At 48.0% G+C, this 20,924-nt stretch overlaps 1 protein-coding gene across 3 annotated transcripts in view; it reads right to left on the bottom strand.

Annotated features, from left to right (window-relative positions):
• UNC5D (unc-5 netrin receptor D) overlaps positions 1-20,924 on the bottom strand; it is a 134,840-nt gene that overhangs the window by 55,400 nt on the left and 58,516 nt on the right. For all 3 annotated transcript variants that reach the window (XM_009901619.2, XM_054174889.1, XM_054174888.1), the window contains exons 2-4: positions 13,841-14,059; positions 6,418-6,561; positions 1,662-1,765 (exon numbers count right to left, since the gene is read on the bottom strand). In XM_009901619.2, coding sequence (XP_009899921.2) covers positions 1,662-1,765; positions 6,418-6,561; positions 13,841-14,059 — 467 coding nt within the window. The remainder of the gene's footprint in view (positions 1-1,661; positions 1,766-6,417; positions 6,562-13,840; positions 14,060-20,924) is intronic.

Below are 20,924 nucleotides of genomic sequence, written 5' to 3'. Positions count from 1 at the left end.
GGATGCCATTGGCCCTCTTGGCTGCCTGGGCACACTGCAGGCTCATGTTCAGCCTACCATCGACCAGCACCCCCAGGTCCCTCTCTGCCTGGCCACTTTCCAGCCACTCTGATCCCAGCCTGTAGCAGTGCATGGGGTTGCTGTGGCCAAAGCAGCAGGTTGTTGTTTCCAACAGCATCTGCTGGACATGCTTCTCCCTTAACTAAAAGGATGCAAGATCCTTTGCAGGTTATTTTTCCTTGCTTCTTGACTTGCTTCAGTCAGGACACACCACAGGAATAGTGGAAACAGGGAAAAAAATATATGCTGAGTGATACTATTTTTATTACTCATCATAAATCATGGAATTATTTGGGTTGGAAAAGGTCTCTAAGGTCACCCAGTCCAACCACCAACCCAACCCCACCATGGCCACCAAACCACGGCCCCAAGTGCCATGGCCACAGGCTTCTTGAACGCTTCCAGGGATGGGGACTCCACCACCTCCCTGGGCAGCCTGTGCCAATCCCTGACCACTCTTGCAGCAAAATTTTTCCTCCTCTCCAACGTAACCCTCCCCTGGCACAATTTCAGGCCATTTCCTCTCCTTCCATGACCTGATCCTAGGGAGATGAGACCAACCCCCACATCACTCCAAACCTATTTTCAAGGAGCTGCAGAGAGCAATGAGGTCTCCCCTCAGCACCCTCTTCTCCAGACTACACAATCCCAGCTCCCTCAGCTGCTCCTCACCAGCCCTGGTCTCTAAACCCTTCACTGCCCTTCAGAAGAGGCTGAAGAGCACACTGCAGAGCGTGCAGCTGGAAGCAGCACAGCTCAGCACCATTGGGCTGCTCCACAGCTCCAGCACTACTGCTGAGCTCATGCTGCAGCCTGCCTGCGGCTCACCCAGGCACAGAGAGATTTCAACCACCGATCTCAGGCTGGGATTGGCTCCAAACCACCACCAGCAGTCTGCTTCTCCACAGGTAAGGACATGATGATGCCATGCTTGCTGCCACCAGCAGGTTCTCTCTTTTTTTGCTAATGCCTCCCTAGCAGATTTTTAAACACAGCCCACTTAGAACATCTCCCTCCAAGCACAGCCTGGCTATTGCCATTTTAAGGCATCCCTCTTAGCACCCTGGTTAAGATTCAACTCTCTTGATTAAAAAAGAAAACAACAAAGTTTAATGCTAAGAAAAAAAGAGCCCCAAGTTATTATTTGCAGCAGATTTTCTCTCTCCAGCAACAATTTATCATCATATTTTTAGGTTTGTTTGTTTCTTGGCTCTATTTTCTTTTCTTTTCTTTTTTTCCCCCCTTTTTCCAATGAGGAAAGTAATTTCTGAGAGCTAACAATCTGCTTTCAGATTGCAAGCACAGAACTTGAACATTGCAACCCAAGTAGGATGGGTTTGGTGGGGTTTTTTCCCCCCCCACCTCCTCCTTTCAGCAGACATTCCCTGAGCTCTGATCGAAAGCCACGCTTTGGAAAACCTTACATAATAATAATGAAAGCAGTACAATGCATATTTAAAGCAGCCTGTGGGAGAACAACACTGTAACCCACACTGGACCTTGAGAACCATATGGCAGCTAAACCCTTTTTGCTTCTCTCCTCCTTGCTCAGCAGCCCAGGAAGGCCTCAGCCACCAGCAGTGCCATGCACAAAGCCTCACCTCAGCTGCAGGGACTCCCTCGGGCGGCCGGCAGTGGAGAACGATCATCCCTTCGATGGGAACCTCCTTCCCTTGAGGGTCTTGCTCAAAGTTCTTCCTTAAATCTGCAGAGTGGAATGCAATAAATTCATTAAGACCTCCAAAAGCCTCCCCAAACAACCCTAGGCAGGCTGCAGAAGTGAGCAGCAAGACAGCTTTGCCACGTTCTGCTCCAATGTGTGTGCATGAAGCAAGGGACAACAGAGAGCTGCTGCTCCTTCCCTAGGTGAGAGCGAGGAAATTCTGCCACCTCTGGCTGTATTTCCATTTCCACACCTTTAGGAATGATCTGTGTGTAGCTACAATTGATTGCAGAACCCACAAACTCGGTGGTTCCTGCTGTGCATTCAATCTCTCAAGCCATCGCCCTTCCAAGAGAGGAGAATTAAATGCAAGAACACAACCTGGTGCTGTGGAGGTGCTGTTAGAACCCACTGAATGAAGCCTTCCTGCTGTGCATTCAATCTCTCAAGCCATTGCCCTACCAAAGGAAGAGAATTAAATGCAAGAACACAACCTAGTGCTGTGGAGGTGCTGGTAGAACCCACTGAACGAAGCCTTCCTGCTGTGCATTCAATCTCTCAAGCCATTGCCCTACCCAAAGGAAGAGAATTAAATGCAAGAACACAACCTAGTGCTGTGGAGGTGCTGGTAGAACCCACTGAATGAAGCCCAGACTGGGTGAATCATTCCCTAGTACTCTTCAGACGAGTGCCAGGGTGCTTCATAAAATGTTCTCAGCGAGATGTTTTGTTCAGCTCGCCTACACACTGCAGGCAAGCAAGGGACTGAGAGCAATTCCACACATTCCAAGCTGGCTGACAACAATCTTGGTTCATTTCAGATACCAGGGCCCAGTTAATACAGGCTAGGACATTCTGTCTGAGAGCCAGGCTGATGTGGCCACTCCAGTTCATCCAGGATAAGAAACAGGACATCTGAAGTGCCACTCTGATGTGGCCACAGAACTTTTAACCAGAAGACACAGAAAGGAAACCTGCATCCAGTGGCACTCACCTAGCCCATACATTTGCCAAGTTTTGCTTGCTGTGGGAGGAAAACCAAAATGGGAGGAATGTTACTTTATGTGCCTTGAGACTTTTGAGGGTGCCAGGGAGTGATAGGACTGGGGGAATGGAGCCAAACTAGAAGTAGGGAGATTCAGATTGGATGTTAGGAAGAAATTCTTCCCCAGCAGGGTGGTGAGAGACTGGCACAGGTTGCCCAGGGAGGTGGTGGAAGCCTCATCCCTGCAGATTTTTAAGACCAGGCTAGATGTGGCTGTGAGCAACCTGCTCTGGAGTGAGGTGTCCCTGGCCATGGCAGGGAGGTTGGAACTGGATGATCCTCTAGGTCCCTTCCAACCCTGACAATTCCATGACAGTCAGGATGCTTCCATTTTCCTCAGGCAGTGTCTCAGATTGCACAGTGTGGATTTACTGATTTAATTTTCTCCATTGCTTACACTCCATGAAATACAACCCCCCCACCCCCACCTTACAGAGCAGAGGCTCTGAATCACTTCCCCTTTAAGACGTATTTCATACAATGCATTAAAACCCATTTCAGCAAGCTGGTCACTACCAAAAGATGCACACAGTGCATGTATTCTCCTTTTTATGATTCTTGTTTCGTGCTGTTTCTTTTTCCCCCCCCTTTCCCCCCACAGATAACCAATAACTTTTCCAGTACTCTATTTAAAAAGTCATTCATTAACAGTTAGGCTGCAGTTGTGCCTACAAATGCCTTTATTAGGATGAGAAATGGAGTTAAGATCCATCTTCTCATTTTCTCTGCCTTCCACACTATCATAAAGAAATACTTACCTGCTTGCTCAGAGAAATATGAAGTGCTGCAATGCTTTGGACTTGACTCAGTATTCAGAATCTCCAGGATTTTGGGGGGGGGGGAAGAAAGAAAGGGGGGAAAATGGACACTTCCACACTGCACTTCACCATGAGGGTTGCTGTGAAGAGGTTTCTATGTGCTGTCCAAATTGGACCTGCACAGCCTCATCTCTAGCCCTCCTGAGGGTATTCCCTGCCAGAAATCCATGCCCCCAAATTAAGTAGTTGGGTTGTTCACCACAGAGAGAAGGACTCAGGTCCAGGAAAGGGCAAGGCCTGGCCACTCCTGGGGGTGGTTTACAGACAGCTGCTGGCAGCTATTCATTTTTGTTTTCTGTCTGGAGTGCTAACAAGCTCCATCATCTCTGCACTCAAGAATTGCTGTTCCTCCTATAAAAAAACCTCCACAGCTCCAAGTAAAAGCAGCAGAGCAAATGGCCAGTGCAGGAACACAGTCCTCAGGAGAAACATCCAAGCCAGGCTCCATGCAGGAGGTAAAACAGAAATGGGGAACACTCTCTGGGGGGCTCAGTATCTGCAGTTTAGTGTGGGGGGTGCAGCTGGAGATGTGGTTTGCACAAGAGCTGGTACCAGACCGATGAGTCTGTAAGTCCCAGCACACAGCTCCACCTGCTTCTGCTCATCCTGTCTGGGTTTTCTTTTTTTAACTCACATTGCCATGTTATAGGGCTGGGAAATCACAGTGCAGAGGGAAGTCAATAAAAATTCAATTCAGAATAATAGCCCTTTGCAGCTTAGCCATGCCAGGGAATTATTAGCTCATTCAGGGTTATGACAGCTAATGCAGTAAAACAAAATAATGGAATTTGCACATATTTACACATTCAACCTAAATCAGTCAACAACAGCAAAATAAAAAGGGGGCCAAAAGCTGTCATTTCTAAAGTCCAGGAGCTGTGACATTGCCCTATTCTCCACCTCAGATCTTCAGGTGAAGTCATCCCATTCAGAGGGCACAATCCTAGAAAGATTATAGAATAGAATAGAATAGAATAGAATAGAATAGAATAGAATAGAATAGACCAGACCAGACCAGACCAGACCAGACCAGGTTGGAAGAGACCTTCAAGATCATCACATCCAACCTACCATCCAACACCACCTAATCAACTAAACCATGCAACCAAGCACCCTATCAAGTCTCCTCCTAAACACCTCCAATGATGGTGACTCCACCACCTCCCTGGGCAGCACATTCCAATGGCCAATCACTCTCTCTGTGTAGAATTTCCTCCTAACATACAGTCTGAACCTCCCCTGGCACAGCTTGAGACTGTGTCCTCTTGTTCTGGTGCTGGCTGCCTGGGAGAAGAGAGCAGCCCCCGCCTGGCTACAACCTCCCTTCAGGGAGTTGTGGAGAGCAATAAGGTCTCCCCTGAGCCTGCTCTTCTCCAGGCTAAGCAACCCAGCTCCCTCAGCCTCTCCTCACAGGGCTGTGGTCCAGACCCCTCCCCAGCTTTGTTGCCCTTCTCTGGACACCTTCCAGCAAGTCAACATCTTTCCCAAACTGAGGAGCCCAGGAAGCACTGAGCACCACCTGCATGAGTTAGCTTACAGAGGGTCTTCACTAACCCTTCTCCAGCCCTTCATCTCCTTCCAAGCAGCATTTCTCCCACCTCTGTTGCCACCATTTCCTGGCACTAGGTCTGTGAAGCCCTGAACTGGTGATTCCAAAGGGAAAGGGGAGAGCTCATTTCCTGAATTCTCTGCTAGCAGCACTGCTGCTGCAAAATAAACATCCCAGGCTCTGAGTCTGTCAGAAAACTGTAGCAGATCTAATTGCAAGGTAAAAATTGGATGAGGCTTGGAGTATCTCCACAGTCTCATAGTAACAATTGTGTTTGGGCTCTGTCTTCTTTATGTCCCTCTTGCTATGGTGGCGCTTATTGCATTCTCCTCCTTTTGTGTCTTTCAGCTAATGATCTGTGGGTTGTGAGTTGTAACAGAGCCCAGCACACTGCTTCAGAAGTGAGGAACAGAGATAAACTGAGGCTGAACACTTCCTCCCAGGGGACTGTGGTTGTCTTCTGCTTCACACTGCGTTAAAAATTCTGCAATGAGTCTCCTATGCTAAAAGAGATGAAGCCAAACAAGTTCCACAGTGAAATAGAGCAGAGCTCTGGAAACCTCCCCTGGGGCTTGCTTTCTGTGATAGCCCTGCAGGACCTCCCAGGGAGGGCTTGCAAAGACAGCAGCAGCTCACCTGAATATTCCACAGAATCACAGAATGGGTTGGCTTAGAAGGGACCCCAAAGATCATCCAGTCCCAATGCCCTGCCATGGGCAGGGACACCTCCCACCAGCCCAGGTTGCTCAAAGCTTCATCCATCCTGACTTGGAACACCTCAAGGGAGGGGGCATCCACAGCCTCCCTGGGCAACCTGTGCCAGTGTCTCTCCATGCTCATTGTCAAGAATTTCTTCCTCATCTCCAGTCTCAGTCTCCCCTCTCCCAGCTCAAAGCCGTTGTCTCTCATCCTAGCACCACAAACCCTTGTTAAAAGTCCCTGCCCAGCCCTCCTGGAGCCCCTTCAGATACTGGAAGGCTGCTCTAAGATCTCCCTTGAGCCTTCTCTTCTCCAGACTGAACAGCCCCAACTCTCCCGGCCTGGCCCTATAGGGAGCTTCTCCAGCCCTCTGATCATCTTTCATAGCTTCCTCTGGATCTGCTCCAACAGTTCCACATCCTTCTTGCATTGAGGGCACCAGAAGTGGACACAGTACTGCAGGGGAGGGGTCTCATTGAGAGCAGAGGGGAAGAGCTACATCTCTCATCACATTTAACCCCAAGCCTCAGCATACCTCCACACCTTACCCAACCCAGGACAGCAGAACCTTTGCCCTACTCACAAGCTATGCGGACAGAAGCCTTCCTGCTCTTGGAGGTCCCAAGGTGGCTCCATGCCACACACTGACACCAGTAATCTTCTGGCCCATGAAAATCTTCCACCTGCTGTCTTGTGACATTGATGAACACCTCTCGAACCTTCAGTCCTGAAAGGGGGAAAGAAAGAGAGGGAAAATTAGCTGATCCAGGCTTGGGCATAAAGCTAAGGTTAGCCAAACCTTTCCTTTTAATTAAACAATTCCATTTTTAATCAAGGCAAAGCTTTAATGACTTTGACGATAATAAATTGGCACTAATTAAATTCCACAAGCTGAGTAGGTCATAGCACATTGAGTTACAAGAGCTACCCACCCACTGTGGTCCTTTGCAAGAGTATAACACACCCCTCAGAAAGCTTCCAATGCCTTTCCTGTCCAGGATGATCATCTGGAATTTTATTATATAATAAAAAAGAAAATTGTCCTCCACTCTAACATCTCAGTGCCCTTGAAAGCCTTTCTGAACTACCCTGGTGGGCCCCCACCAATTCAACCAGTCAGAACCGTGCATGGATGACAGGAACTAAGCAGATGTCCCCCAGAATTCCAGCAAGTTCCAGCCACTGCTACTGCAGCTCCTCTTCCTCAGAGAAGAAGAGAAAAGCTCTCTCAGTGTACAGCACACAGGCAGCTCAGCTCTGGCCAGTACAGCCTGGAAGGAGGAGGAAAGCAGGAGAGGGGGGATAAATTTGACAGATCACAAGAGAAAATGGTCCTCTTCCCCACTCTGTCCTTCTGGCACCAAGGGAAGCAGCTAAAAAAGCTGAAGTTTTGCCTTAGCTTTCACAACCAGAAGTGTTTATATCATCAGACAGATACTGGCCTTGTTTCCTGCCGTTTCCTCAAGTATAACCTTGCTAAATTCATCTGCAGTGCAGTGTGGTTGGTGCCTACTGTAAATCTGCTCTTGGCCTACCAAAATGACTGCAATGCCTCTCTCCTGAGGGAGGAACCACTTCCACCCCAAGAGCTGAGGCAAGGCTCTGAGGGGTAAGCCAGCAGTAACCCTTCTCAGCCTCTACCTCCCAGGCACAGGTGGAATTCAGCAGTATACTGCCTACAGACCAGAAGCATTTGCTTTGGACCCAGAAGATTAAATGCAAGACATCAGGAGGCCTTGCAAACCTGACACCTTACTTTATGCACTTGGGATGTTCACCATAGCTGCAACTACCTTTGCAAGACAGCCTGGGGGAGAAGAAATACAATCCAAATCTGGGTGAAAAGGCATCAGGAAGCATTTGAAAGAGCTCATCAGAAAAACATTAATTTGAAAACAGAGAACATTCATGCCTAATACCTTCCCCCTCCTGTGCAGTCCCAAGATACTTATTTCCCCTTCACTGGAAATGAATGAAAACTCAATCTTAAAATACTTCGTGCCTGTGAAGTTTATAAAGCAGCAAAAAATTTCTAAGCCTCAACTCCATAAAAATTGGTTTCCACTTAATCTCAGGCATCATTAACAGCTGGGTATTCCACTTCTGAAAGGCCCTGGGAAGTCAGCTCGCTCCTTCGCTAAACAGGAGAGCTGGAGGCCCGGGGCGGGGGGATGCTCAGTGAAGAGGGGTGGGGAAGGTCAGACAAGCTGTAAATACTCTAAAGCAACACAGGTTTGGGGTTTGTGGGGTGTTTTTTTTTTTAGCTCCTACTCCAGTAGCAAGCAAAAGGGAATTTAACTTCTTCTCATTTGCCTCGTTTAGCTGCTGCATTTCACGACGCTACCTGAAGGCATTGGGCAAACCTGTAATAGCTTCCTAAGCTGGCTCAATAATCAGTGCACTCAAATATTTATTCACTCTGCAGTAAGCAAACAGAGGTTTCCTGGCTGGCTTGGTTTGCCTTGGGTGTGGGGTTTTTGTTGTTGTTGTAGTAGTTCAATATGTTGGTGCAGGTTTCAATAGATCTGTTTCCCAAACAGCTCTTTGTTTCCAGCCGGGGTGCAGAGAGGCCCTTGTGAAACAGACGCAGCGCATGGAAGTGGAACAGCAGAGCCAAGGAACTGGTGAGGTCGGTAGGGACCTCTGGAGAACGTCCTTGGGGGCAGTTCCATTTTGTTTATGGAGGAAGTGCAGCTATTTCCATTTGGTTTAGAAACAACTGTACCCAGCAACAGGACAAGAGGAAGCAGGCTCGAGGTGCAGCAGGGGAGGTTTAGGTTGGACACGAGGAACAATTTCTTCACCGAAGGAGTGGTTAAGCATTGGAACAGGCTGCTCATGGGAGCGGTGGAGTCTCCATCTCTGGAGCAATTGAAAAGCTGTGTAGATGTGGTGCTGAGGGACATGGTTTAATGGTGACCTGGCAGTGCTGGGTTAGTGGTTGGACTCCATGACCTCAAAAGGTCTCTTCCAACCTTACTGATTCTGTGGCCTGCAGAAAGCAAACGTTTTGGGAACAAAAGCAAATGCCCTTCATTTATCAACAACAAATATACCCAACCTGCCTTCTGCACCTCGAGAAACACCAGAAAATGCTCACAGGAAATGGTACAGAACAGAAAATTCAGGCAGATAAAACCTGGCTCCTGATAAACAAGGAGCAGCACTTTACCTGGGACTTGGAGAACTCCAATCAGGGCTGCGAGTCCAGCCCTTTAAATTATTGTGCAAATTCCAAGCATCATCTTTTGTCACAGAGTGCAGCCTTACAGAATGTGAAATGATGGCTATGGTACTGATATGCTAATAAGCTTTTCTGCACCGTTGGATGGTTTAGCTGCAGCCAGACTAATGCCGGCAGCAGATGAATAATTGCTCTCCATGTACTAAACATAACAGAGCTGCACAGAACTTCAGCATTTGTCAGCTTTATTTGTTTAAATGAGAAAAAACACTGACAGCAGTTATTGCTGTAATCTGTTTCTTGATCAGACAAGAAAACTCTAGTTACTCTTAGAGGGTCTGATCCTCCAGTGAACCCAAAAAGTTGGAATATTGGTTAAACCAGCTCTGAGGTGCAAGAAAAATAAAGCAGGAGAAAATTAATCCAACTGTGATTATTATATTTTTATCACAGTAGCTACATCATCTTGCTCAGGCTCTCAGGGAGAGAAAGAGAGCAAAGTCCCTGCTCTGCCACATTTATGGACCGAACAGCAAAGGCAGGCTGTGGATCACTGTGTTTCCTGCAGCTCAGGAAGCAAGGCAGGAGAGGATGAAATAACTTGGTCCCTAACCAACTGGCTATGGCAGTGCAGAGCTGGGAAGCTCTGCCCATCATAGCTGCAGCCATATTCTGACTTGTCTGCACTGATTTTCTGCAGAGGCTTCACTGCCAGCTCTTCAAGCACACCAGGACCCATTTCCACCCTCAGGCAGCCAGCACATGGCACAGCCCCTAAGTATCCAGCTTAAAGTGCTGAAGTGCTTCCTCCACTGCTGCTCACATTAGCAGCGACTCCTCTGTTGCCCTAAGGCTTTTATTTCTGTCCTATTAAAACAAATTCCTGCCACAGTGGACTCCGTGGTCATCACGATGACAAAACACACACCTCCTGTCCCCATAGCTGTCCCTCCTGTGCTTCCAGATCTGCACAGCAGAGGGCTGGAGGCAAAGCCCACCAGAGCAGCGCCTTCAAGTGCCATTGCCAAGCACTCCTGCCTTAGGCCTGGCCAAGAGCTTGCTGGCAGGAACCCCTAGAGATGCTCAGATGCATTTCTTGCATTCAGCATCCAATTTCCTCTTGTTTGGGTTTCTTGTTGCTGGCTTTCACCACCTTTCTACACCCTCTCTCACAACTTTAATCACGTAACAGATAGTGGAAGGAAGGAAAAGGACAGAGCCAGTGTGCTGTGATGCAAACTCCCTTTGGTGAGCACCCCAGAATCTCACCCCTCAACCAGAGGCACCATTCCTGGCACGCATTCCAGAGCTGTCTTTCCCAGATGGAGCCCATGCAGTGTGCTGTGCATGCCTGCTAACAGACATCTTTATGCCCCAGATTGGCCTCCAGAAATGAGGGCACTGCCAGGATGCAGATTAATTAAGAAATAACCTAATAGTCTGCTGTTTACTGAAGGCTAAAGGAGCAGCTCCAAGAGATTTTATGGATATAGACAAGTCATGGTGAGAGAATATCCATGCCTGGCCTTCAGCACTACACTGTGTACAGCCTTTACTTACATTTTTGTGTCCCAAGGACACTTCCATTCACAAAACACTCCAAGGAGACCTTATTGTGGCCTTTCAATATATGAAGAGGGCCTACAAGAAAGCTGGAGAGGGACTTTTTGGCATGTCAGGTAGTGATAGGACTGTAGGGAAGGCCTCCTAGCTAGAAGAGGGGAGATGTAAGTTAGATGTTAAGAAGTTCTTCCCCGTGAGGGTGGTGAGAAACTGGCACAGGTTGCCCAAGGAGGTGGTGGAAGCCTCATCCCTGGAGGTTTTTGAAGGCCAGGCTGGATGTGGCTGTGAGCAACCTGCTGTGGTGTGAGGTGTCCCTGCCCATGGCAGGGGGGTTGGAACTGGCTGATCCTTGCAGTCCCTTCCACCCCTGACAGTTCTGTGAGCAGCACTTTAAGGCTTAGCTCCATCCTGGAGCTAAACCCAAACCTGCAACATTTATGTTCCAGACCTCATTTGCTGAGCCTGTGTGCCTTTGTGTCTCAATCCTCAACATCACTGCCGTTATTTAAAACACAAAACCCCAACACCTAATGTTACTTCATTTGGGTTTTGTTTTTTCTTTCCTTCTGATTCTGGTATTCATCCAAGGCTTAGAAAACATAATTGAAGTATTCAGAAGACAAATTTTCATTAACCATATGGAAGGAAAACATTTAGGGATGACATTTCTTCTCTATTGATTCAGCAATGCCTTTAGAAGTAAAGGTTATGCCTGGCAAATTATTTCCAAATAGGTAGCTGTAAAAATTAAAATTCATCCAGATTAGCATCTGCAGGGGAGCAAAAAAAAACCAACTTGAGCATCAAATCTCCTCAGAAAGTGTCACTTAAAAAGAATGCCAAACACCACTTGAAGAGATGTAACTTCCTTTTAAATGTCAATTTTCTTTTGGCCCCAATAAGAACATAAGCATGGGTTTAGGAAGGGCAGGTCCTGCCTGACCAACCTGATCTCCTTCTATGATCAGGTGACTGCCTGGTGGATGTGGGGCAGGCTGTGGATGTGGTCTGCCTGGACCTCAGCAAGGCCTTTGACACCATCCCCCACAGCAAACTCCTGGCCAAGCTGTCAGCCCATGGCTTGGATGGGAGCACACTGCCATGGGTTAGGAACTGGCTGGAGGCTGAGCCCAGAGAGTGGTGGTGAATGGTGCCACATCCAGCTGGCGGCCAGGCACTAGTGGTGTCCCCCAAGGATGAGTGCTGAGCCCCATGCTCTTTAACATCTTCATTGATGATCTGGATGAGGGCATTGAGTCCATCATCAGTAAATTTGCTGACAACACCAAGCTGGGGGCAAGAGTTGATCTCCTGGAGGGTAGAGAGGCTCTGCAGAGGGACCTGGACAGGCTGGGCAGATGGGCAGAGGCCAAGGGCAGGAGACTGAACACATCCAAGTGCCGGGGTCTGCACTTTGGCCACAACAACCCCATGCAGAGCTACAGGCTGGGGTCAGAGTGGCTGGAGAGCAGCCAGGCAGAGAGGGACCTGGGGGTGCTGGTCGATGGTAGGCTGAACATGAGCCTGCAGTGTGCCCAGGCAGCCAGGAGGGCCAATGGCATCCTGGCCTGCATCAGGAACAGTGTGGCCAGCAGCAGCAGGGAGGTCATTCTGCCCCTGTACACTGCACTGGTTAGGCCACACCTCAAGTACTGTGTCCAGTTCTGGGCCCCTCAGTTTAGGAAGGAGGTTGACTTGCTGGAATGAGTCCAGAGAAGGGCAACAAAGTTGGTGAAGGGTTTGGAACACAGCCCTGTGAGGAGAGGCTGAGGGAGCTGGGGTTGCTTAGCCTGGAGAAGAGGAGACTCAGGGGTGACCTAATGGCTCTCTACAACTACCTGAAGGGAGGTTGTAGACAGGCAGAGGTTGGTCTCTTCTCCCAGGCAGCCAGCACCAGAACAAGAGGACACAGTCTCAGGCTGCACCAGCGGAGGTTTAGGCTGGATGTCAGGAAGAAGTTCTACACAGAGAGAGTGATTGCCCACTGGGATGGGCTGCCTGGGGAGGTGGTGGGGTCACCATCATTGGAGGTGTTTAGAAGGAGACTTGCTGGGGTACTTGGTGCCATGGTTTAGTTGTTTAGGTGGGTTGGATTGGTTGAGGGTTGGACATGATGATCTTGAAGGTCTCTTCCAACCTGGTTTATTCTATTCTATACAGAAGAATTTCTTTGTCTTGCTGGAGAGGCTATTGTGCATACAGTGCTACTTCCAAGGCACAGAGTTGCCTAGCAATCTGGGAATTTCAAGAGAGGAGAAAAGCAATAACAAAACAGGATTGTGAAATTATAAGACAGTGCAGCAGTAAATTGGTTTGCAATAGTTATCAAGATGCTTCTAAATGAAAAAAATAAAAGAGAGGGAAGAAGAAAAAGATAGAGGCTGTGCTGGGAGCACGATAAGATCTGTTGATCCTTTCCAGCTTCCTCCCTTCTCACTCTCTTTTAGTTACACACTTAGATTTCTAACTGTTTAATCACCTACCAAATACCTTCCACTGCCTGAGGGTGAAGGCAAATTTCAGCCACCACATCCATGGCTTTTCAGGGTTCACCTTGAGAGGGATTTCGTTGAAGCAAATAAAGTTTGCCTGTTCCTAGTTCCCACTCCGCATCCCACCGCCGGGGAACAGAGCACAACTGCTCCCTGCAGAAGTGTTCTTCTCTTGCAGCAAGCTGGCTCTCTATGGTTAGTGTTTGATCTGGCTCTGTCTCCACTTGGGGCTGTGCATCCAATTTGTTACCCTCTCTGTGTAACACCTCCTACATTTGCAGGCATTTCAGCGCCCTTTGTTTTCCCCTTCCACACTGCCAGGCTCTGTATTCCCTTCTCTGCTGTCAGCTCTGAACTCTCCTCACCCTCCTCCATCCAGCACTTTCCCTTTTGCATTTTGAGGAACTGCTTCTCCCTGCTCTGCAGAGCTGTGCCCCATGGCACATCCCAGCAGGCAGGAGCTGGCTTTACCACCACACCAAGACAACCAAAACACAAAGGTGCAGCAGCTCAGTGCAAAGCTGCTGCTGCTGCCACGCTGTGCCCTCCTGCCATGGCTTGCTGGCTGTGCTCAGGACACAGTGGATATCATTGTGTGGCTGGAACTGGAGCCAGCTCCCACTGCAGCAGCTCAGGGCAAGCCTGCAGCTCAGCCACACAATTCTCCTCTGTGTCTCTGCCTGGCACCTCTGCTCTTTGCTCCATTTTTATGTTGTTGACAGGCACAGCACTCAGATTCCTGCCCTGAAGAACAGGTCAGCCCTCACCTGTGGTCTCATCCATGCTCTCCTCAGACACATGCTCGTTCTGGTGGACCCATTCCCCGTTGCACTTGAAGAAGATCTGCATAGCTGGCATGGCTTTACAGCGTAAGACAATGGGGTTGCTTTTGATGATGTAGGCATCATCTGGTTCCTCCATGAAATGAGGCAGGGTTCCAGGAGCAGATGGGATAGACTCTGGAAGGGCTTCACTGTTATCATTTCCTGAAAAGGAAGGAAAGGAAAATGCACATTTTTCATGTCATTGTTGCATCCTTTGTAACATCTCTGGAGGAGAGAAGGCTGAGAGGGGAATTTAATGAATGTTTATAAATCTCTGAGGGCTGGGGGTCAAGAGGGGACAGCCTCTGCTCAGTAGCACCTTGTGATAGGCCAAGGGGCAATGGATGTAAACTGCAGCACAGAAGGTTCCACCTCAACATGAGCAGGAACTTCTTCACTGTGAGGGTCACAGAGCACTGGAACAGGCTTCCCAGAGAGGTTTGGAGTCTTCTTCTCTGGAGACTTTCAAGACCCATCCGGATGTGTGCCTGTGTGACCTGTGCTGGATTCTACGCTCCTGCTCTGGCAGGGGGAGTTGGACTCAGTGACCTTCAGAGGTCCTTTTCAACCCCTAACATCCTCTGATCTCATTTCACTGATTAAATACCCTGTAGGATCTTACTAAAGTCTGGTTTAAGTAGAGAAGCACCTATAGAACTCATGAGCTGTCAGGGTTGCTCTTGGGAGAGGAATTTAACAAACACACACACACAAACACCCAATCATTTAAGAAAACCAACGCACAAAAAACCCCAAACAAACATCAGAATCATCAGAGAAGTGCATCATCTCCATTGCCAACGCTACAGATGGGGAGCTGAGGCACAGAAAGATTAAATGAGTCAACCTAAGGTCATGCACAAAGTCTGTGGAAGGAGTAGGAGCTAAACCCTATCCTCCTGAGTGACAGCCCAGTGCCTTAACTACCAAATCTTCCTTCCTTTCACTGAATTTAATTTCCTTGAGACAGTTGCTGCAGATGTATCAGGGATCAGAGCGTTAACCACAGAGAAATATATTGATATGAGCAGCATTACTGTGGCACTCCAGCGCTGGAAGAAGCAACCTGTGATTTTATACCCACTTAGAGGAAATTTTCAATATGCTTTTACACCCTCCCCATCTACTGCAGCTCCTTTAAGGTGATAGTCGAGTGGAAAAGTCATTCCTGCAGGGCAAGAAACTGCAAGGCACTGAGCTTCCACAGCTTGTATCACCGACAGCAGGATCCAAGGGCATTTGTTCAGCTGTGCCTGAGCCTGGAGTCTGATTTTCTGAAGTCCTGTGCTTAGGCATGAGCTCACAAGCACTGGAACAGAAGTTTTCTCCTCCACCACAACTCTTCTGACGGAGTCAAATCCCAGTTGCTGCTGGAAATTCCCATTGCTTTTCAGCCATGCTGGGACTCAGGGCAGCAGTTTGTCAGATTTGTGAGCAAAAGCAGGGAATGGCAACAGAAATAAGTCAGAAAGGATCAGTTGAGGAAGGAAGATTAGGAAGCACTGAATACAAGCAGGGTAGCCAAGAGAGAGCAGGGGAGGACACAGGCTTTATGCAGATGAAGGGAACAGAGTATCAGAGAAGAGGAACAGCTGAGGGCAATGCTTATGTGATTTAACCAAAAGCAGTGACATTAAATTAGATGAAAAAGTAAGTTAGGATGAATTGGAATAATTCTGAGAACTTTCACAGGTCTAGCAGCTTAGGGAATGATGAGAACATCCTTTGCCTCTATTTCTATCCAAAATAGATCTCTCTTACTCAGCCCCTGGTAGGTCTGGGTGTGCAAACACACTGTGTGTGTGCTAGGAGATAGCAGGATTTCCCCCCTGCCTTCCAAGGTTTAAACTGCACTCACAGCTCACTCCATATAAAATATTACTGCTGTCTTGAGTGGTTTACTACTCAACATTTACACCCATTTCCATCTTGTCAATCTTCAGTAGCACCACAGCCCCAGTGCAGAGCCACGAAGATGTTGGAGGCAGTGGAACATCTCCCTGCTGAGGGCAGGCTGAGGGAGCTGGGGCTTGGGGAAGCTGAAGGCAAAGCTGCAAGGAACAGATCCCTTCCAGCTCTTGTGGATGATGACATCTGCTGAGCCCTGTCAGTGCTTGCAAAAATGAATTGTGAGAGTGAAGCTCCACATTCCTCAGTAGGTCAAGCAGCTCCTTGCAAGGACAGTGACCCTCTGAACAGAAGGGAGCAGTGATGGGGAATCAAGGAGGTACCACCACGATCACCTCTGTACTTCACACCTTAGCAGAGAGCCTCCTGCCTTTCCAGCCTGTGTTCAGAGTCACAAGTGCTGGAGATACATCTCAGCAAGGCAGCTTTGGATATCAGTATATTAGTTTCCTCAGACCCTCTTGCTTCCTATGGATATCAAGTAGAAACTTCCAGCAGCTGTACCATAATCCTTCTCATCAAATATTTGGGCGACAGGTGGAAAATTGTTCTGCCAGCTGAGGAAGACAAAATCCATTCCTCCTGGCAATTTTCTGCAATGAAGACTTCCCTCCCCCCCCCCAAAAAAAAAATGAATGTGCAATAAGTTGTGGAAATAAATCTAAAATATTATCACACAAAAGCAGTGTGCTCAGAATCTTTAGCTGCAAACTAACCCTGCTTATCTGAATTGTAAAGGATCTCATTTCTCCTCCTCCTGTGTGCACAGGGCCAGATATTGAGCTGGATGCTTCTGCTTGGAACTGCTGGTTTTACACCTAGGCTTTTTTCCATTTTGCTTTGCACTGCCCTGTGGCTTCTTTGCTCACTACTCTTTGGGGCTGTGTGGGTTCTTTTGCATGCGTCAAGGAAGTCTGACAAATCTGGGAAGCAAATATTATCCATTTCATTTTACAGATGGGCAAGCAGTCAGTCTGAAAGGGCTCTGTGAACAAGAGCAAGCCATGAAACTAGGAACCAAAGCCCACAGAGCTGTGTTGCAGGGGTTAGTAAAGCCCTGCTGAGCTGCACACACCATTCCCCCTCCTTCTTAAAGGGCTTTGGATGGCACTGTCTCCAGCTTCATAGCAGGGAAAGAGATTGAAAGTCAATATGTAAGCATGGGAATAAGTTATATTACCAGGATTAAAAATCAAGGCAACTGTGAAGCACAACACAGACACACACATGTGAGTGCCTGCTCATCCACTCACTTGAACAGTCCTCCCCTGCAGCACTTACCTGATGTCTGCCAGGCTCTACAAGCTTAAATGAGTTTTCAGCAGCAATAAAACAGGCATGGGAGAGAAGGGCAGAGAGAACAAGACTCCCACAGACTCCCAGGTGGTGAGTGGAAGTGGCTGGGGAATGGCAGGAGGACCTGCCACACTTGTAAGCAGCCGAGTGAGCTTTCTCTAATAATTCACTGCTCTTCAGCCAGCCCCTGTGCTAGCCAACCATGTGCACTCTGCTTGTGCACTAGAAGGCAAACCAAGCTGCTGCTGGTCTGCAGCTCCTGACAGGAGCACAGGTGGGGTCCCTTAAGCACCTGAGCAGAGAGCTGGATGTTCCCAAACCACTGATTTCTTCCATTTCTCTCAATAAATCCTTTTCCCCCACCTTGGTTTTTCACCAACCAAATGCCTCCTCACACAGAATTGGTTCCAGATATCTCCTGTGACCTCAACAAAATTTTCCTGTGCCACTGTTCCTGAAGAACATCAGCTGTTGTTCCTTTAGAGAGCAGCCCTTCTTCCAGGGAGGAGATGCTTATGCTAATAGGAGTGAGACCATTTTCTCAATCCTCATTTGTTCCATCTTCCTTCCCACTTAACTTTGGAGCTTTAGCTAAAGGCTCTACACTTCCCTTCAAGCTCACAGTCCTCACTAATCTCTGTGCACATGGCAGACACCACAGTTTGGTTGTGGATGTTTATTTGTATTCATAGAATGGCTCAGGTTGGAAAGGACCTCAGAGATCAACTCCTCCAACCTCCCCACCATGTGCAGGGACACCTCTCAACTACACTCAGCTGCTCAAGGACTCATCCAACGTGGCCTTGAACACCCCCAGGGAGGAGGCAGCCACAGCTTCCCTGGGCAGCCTATTCAGGGTCTTGCCAGCCTCATAATGAAGAGCTTCTTCCTGAGCTTCAGTCTGAACCTACTCTCCCTCAGCTTCAAACCATTCCCCCTTGTCTGATCACATCACCCACACAGAGCATGAATGAAAGCAGTAACCTTTCACCATCTCCTCTTAACCTTGACCAGGAACTATCAACTCACTTCATAGTGCCAAGTCCCAGGGATGAGTGAGGAGTCTCACAGAGCCAGCAGGGCAGAAGTGGTAGGTGGAGACCTGCTGCCCCTGACACAGCTCGAGTGGTTTCTTTTGTGAGAGGCAAAAGAAGGGAAATGCAAAAAAAGCCCTTTTCAGCAGCACCACTTGCCCTCTCCAATTTAACTTTTCCCTCCCCTTGCTGTGCCCTCTTCTTCAGCCATTTCATGAGAGACTTCAAAGCCCAATGAAATCTGGAGAAGTAACTCTCCATGACCCACATTGTTGTGGGGGTTGCAGGAGGACATTTCACCAACGGTGATTAATATGTTCATAAAACACCAGTGGTCTTTTCTGTGCCAACAGAGATGAATGCCTTATCCCAGTGTAATCCCTTATGTATTCCAAATCCATCCAGAGCCAGGTTATACATATTTATAGTAATGATATATTGCATGTATTAAATATTAAGTGGATTACAAACTTGAAGAATCTTTCATGTGGTCATACATTTATTTAACATCTAGATTCTTTCCTCTTTGAGCAGCGTGCAAGAAAGATAAATCTTTAAAAGGGGGAAAAAAAAACAAGAGAGATTCTCCAGCATTCTAAATAGATTCATCTGTAACAAAGTTTTCCAGCATGCAATATATGAAGGGAGAAAATAAAAAAGAAAACCAATCACTTGAAGAATGATATAAGAAAATAGGTGGTGGCACCAGAGCAGTACGTGCAAAGAGAAGCAAAAGGATGAGGACAAGGATGGTATCTTCAGCTAACAGAAGAGCAAGGCCTCAACAGGTTATTGAATGGCTTCAAACCAACCCTGTAATTCATATCAAATATCTGTCACCATGTGTTGGCTGCAGGGGGTTTGTCTTAAATGCCAGTAGCAGGAGTTTCATTCTGACAAGGGCTTCCTGTCTGCTCTCTGCTCTGCTGAGACCTCACCTCCCATCCTGTCTCCACTTCTGATGTCCCCAGCAGGACAAGGACACAGAGCTGCTGGAGTGAGGCCAGAGGAGGCCACAAAGATGAGCCAAGGGCTGGAGCAGCTCTGCTATGAGGACAGGTTGAGGGAGCTGGGGGTGTTCAGCCTGGAGAAGAGAAGACTCCAAGGGGAAACCTTAGAGCTGCCTTCCAATACCTGAAGGGACCCTGCAGGAAGGCTGCAGAGAGACTTTTCCTGAGGGTGTCTAGGGACAGGGCAAGGGGGAATGGTTTGAAGTTGAGGGAGAGCAGGGTTAGACTGGAACTGAGGGAGAAATTCTCCAGTAGGAGGATGGTGAGACTCTGGAGCAGGCTGCCCAGGGAGGCTGTGCCTTGCTGAAGTACAAATTTAAGTTTTGTTTGTTTGCTCTTTCTACAATCTAAGGTAGCTTTTGAAACTTAGAAAATTGAATTCTTAGTTTACATAAAAACCCTTAAGTTGGAACTGCAAGTGTCTATGACCCAGAAAGGGAAAGAATTAGAACCCCACAAGCTGAAGGCTAAAATGCTCAGTCTGATTCTCAGCTATGAGGGCAAGAGAGTAGATTTTTCCTCCATCTGTGAGAATATCTGGAGGGGGGAAAAAAACCCCTCCATGACTGTTTTACTAATGATGCTAAAAGTGCAGCAAATAAAATGTGTAACTGCTTGGATTCCTTTCAAGGGCAACAAATAATTCACCAACAGAAAGTGAATTATGTTGGGATAAAGTTAATGTGCTTGTTAACGTAAAAGTCAAGGGGAAATGATCCTAAGTAACTTGCTTTTAAATATCACCAACTCATTTTGCAGAAAATATTAGAGCCCAAATCTAATCAGAGGAACACTAATGGCTTTAATCTGCTGCCCTCCTTCTGTGTTCCCACCCCACAAAGCCTGAAATCAGCTCTGGAAGTCTGAGGATGAGATTCTTCAGCTGCTAGCAGCGCTCAAAAGATCAATCACCACAGAATGGCTCAGGTTGGAGGGGACCTCGGAGCTCATCTGTTCCAACCTCCCTGCTATGGGCAGGGACACCTCTCAACTAGGCTCAGCTGCTCAAGGTCATCCAGCCTGGCCCTGAACACCCTCCGGCAGGAGGCATCCACAACCTCCCTGGGCAGCCTGTTACAGAATCTCATCCCCCTCTTACTGAAGAACTTCTTCCTCAGCTCCAGCCTAGCCCTGCTCTCCATCAGCTTCAAACCATTCCCCCTTGGCCTGTCTCTAGAAAGCCTCATGAAAAGTCTCTCTGCAGCCTTCCTGCAGGATCCCTGCAGCTGCTAGAAGGCAGCTCTAAGGTCCCTCTGGAGTCTTCTCTTCTCCAGGCTGAACACCCCCAGCTCTGCCCTGATTGGCAAGACTCTAATTACCATCTGGATCAGCAGCACTGTGAGTAACCTCCATGGGAGGAACTAACTTGAAGTAAACTGAAAAGTCAACTTTGTCCTCACATGCTGAGTGTAAGCTAGCGTTTGTCTCAAGTACAATTAACAACTTAACCTATCTGCTTATCAAACCCTGGGCCAACACAGTACCTGCTGCTACAACTGCTTCTAGCCATAATAAACATCATGAATCCCCCCCCCCCCAGCTCTGAGCTGCTGCTGTGCTCCCACCTCTTGCTCTTAGCCATGGCAGCATTTCATTTACTGAAGGAGCCACAGAGCTCTTTCCTCCAACTGAATTCACCAATCAATTGTCATTATTAAGGCTAAAGGCTTTGATGTGCCCAACTACCAATTCAGCTGCTGGAGGAGCTGCTTACTGCAGAGCTATTCAGATTCTGCTGCAAACTGGACTCCAGACAAGTTTTTGGTTTGTTTGCAAGCA

Source organism: Dryobates pubescens, chromosome 31 (assembly GCF_014839835.1).
Source record: "Dryobates pubescens isolate bDryPub1 chromosome 31, bDryPub1.pri, whole genome shotgun sequence".
In the NCBI taxonomy this organism is placed as follows: domain Eukaryota; kingdom Metazoa; phylum Chordata; class Aves; order Piciformes; family Picidae; genus Dryobates; species Dryobates pubescens.
This window is presented reverse-complemented; position numbering and strand designations above follow the sequence as displayed.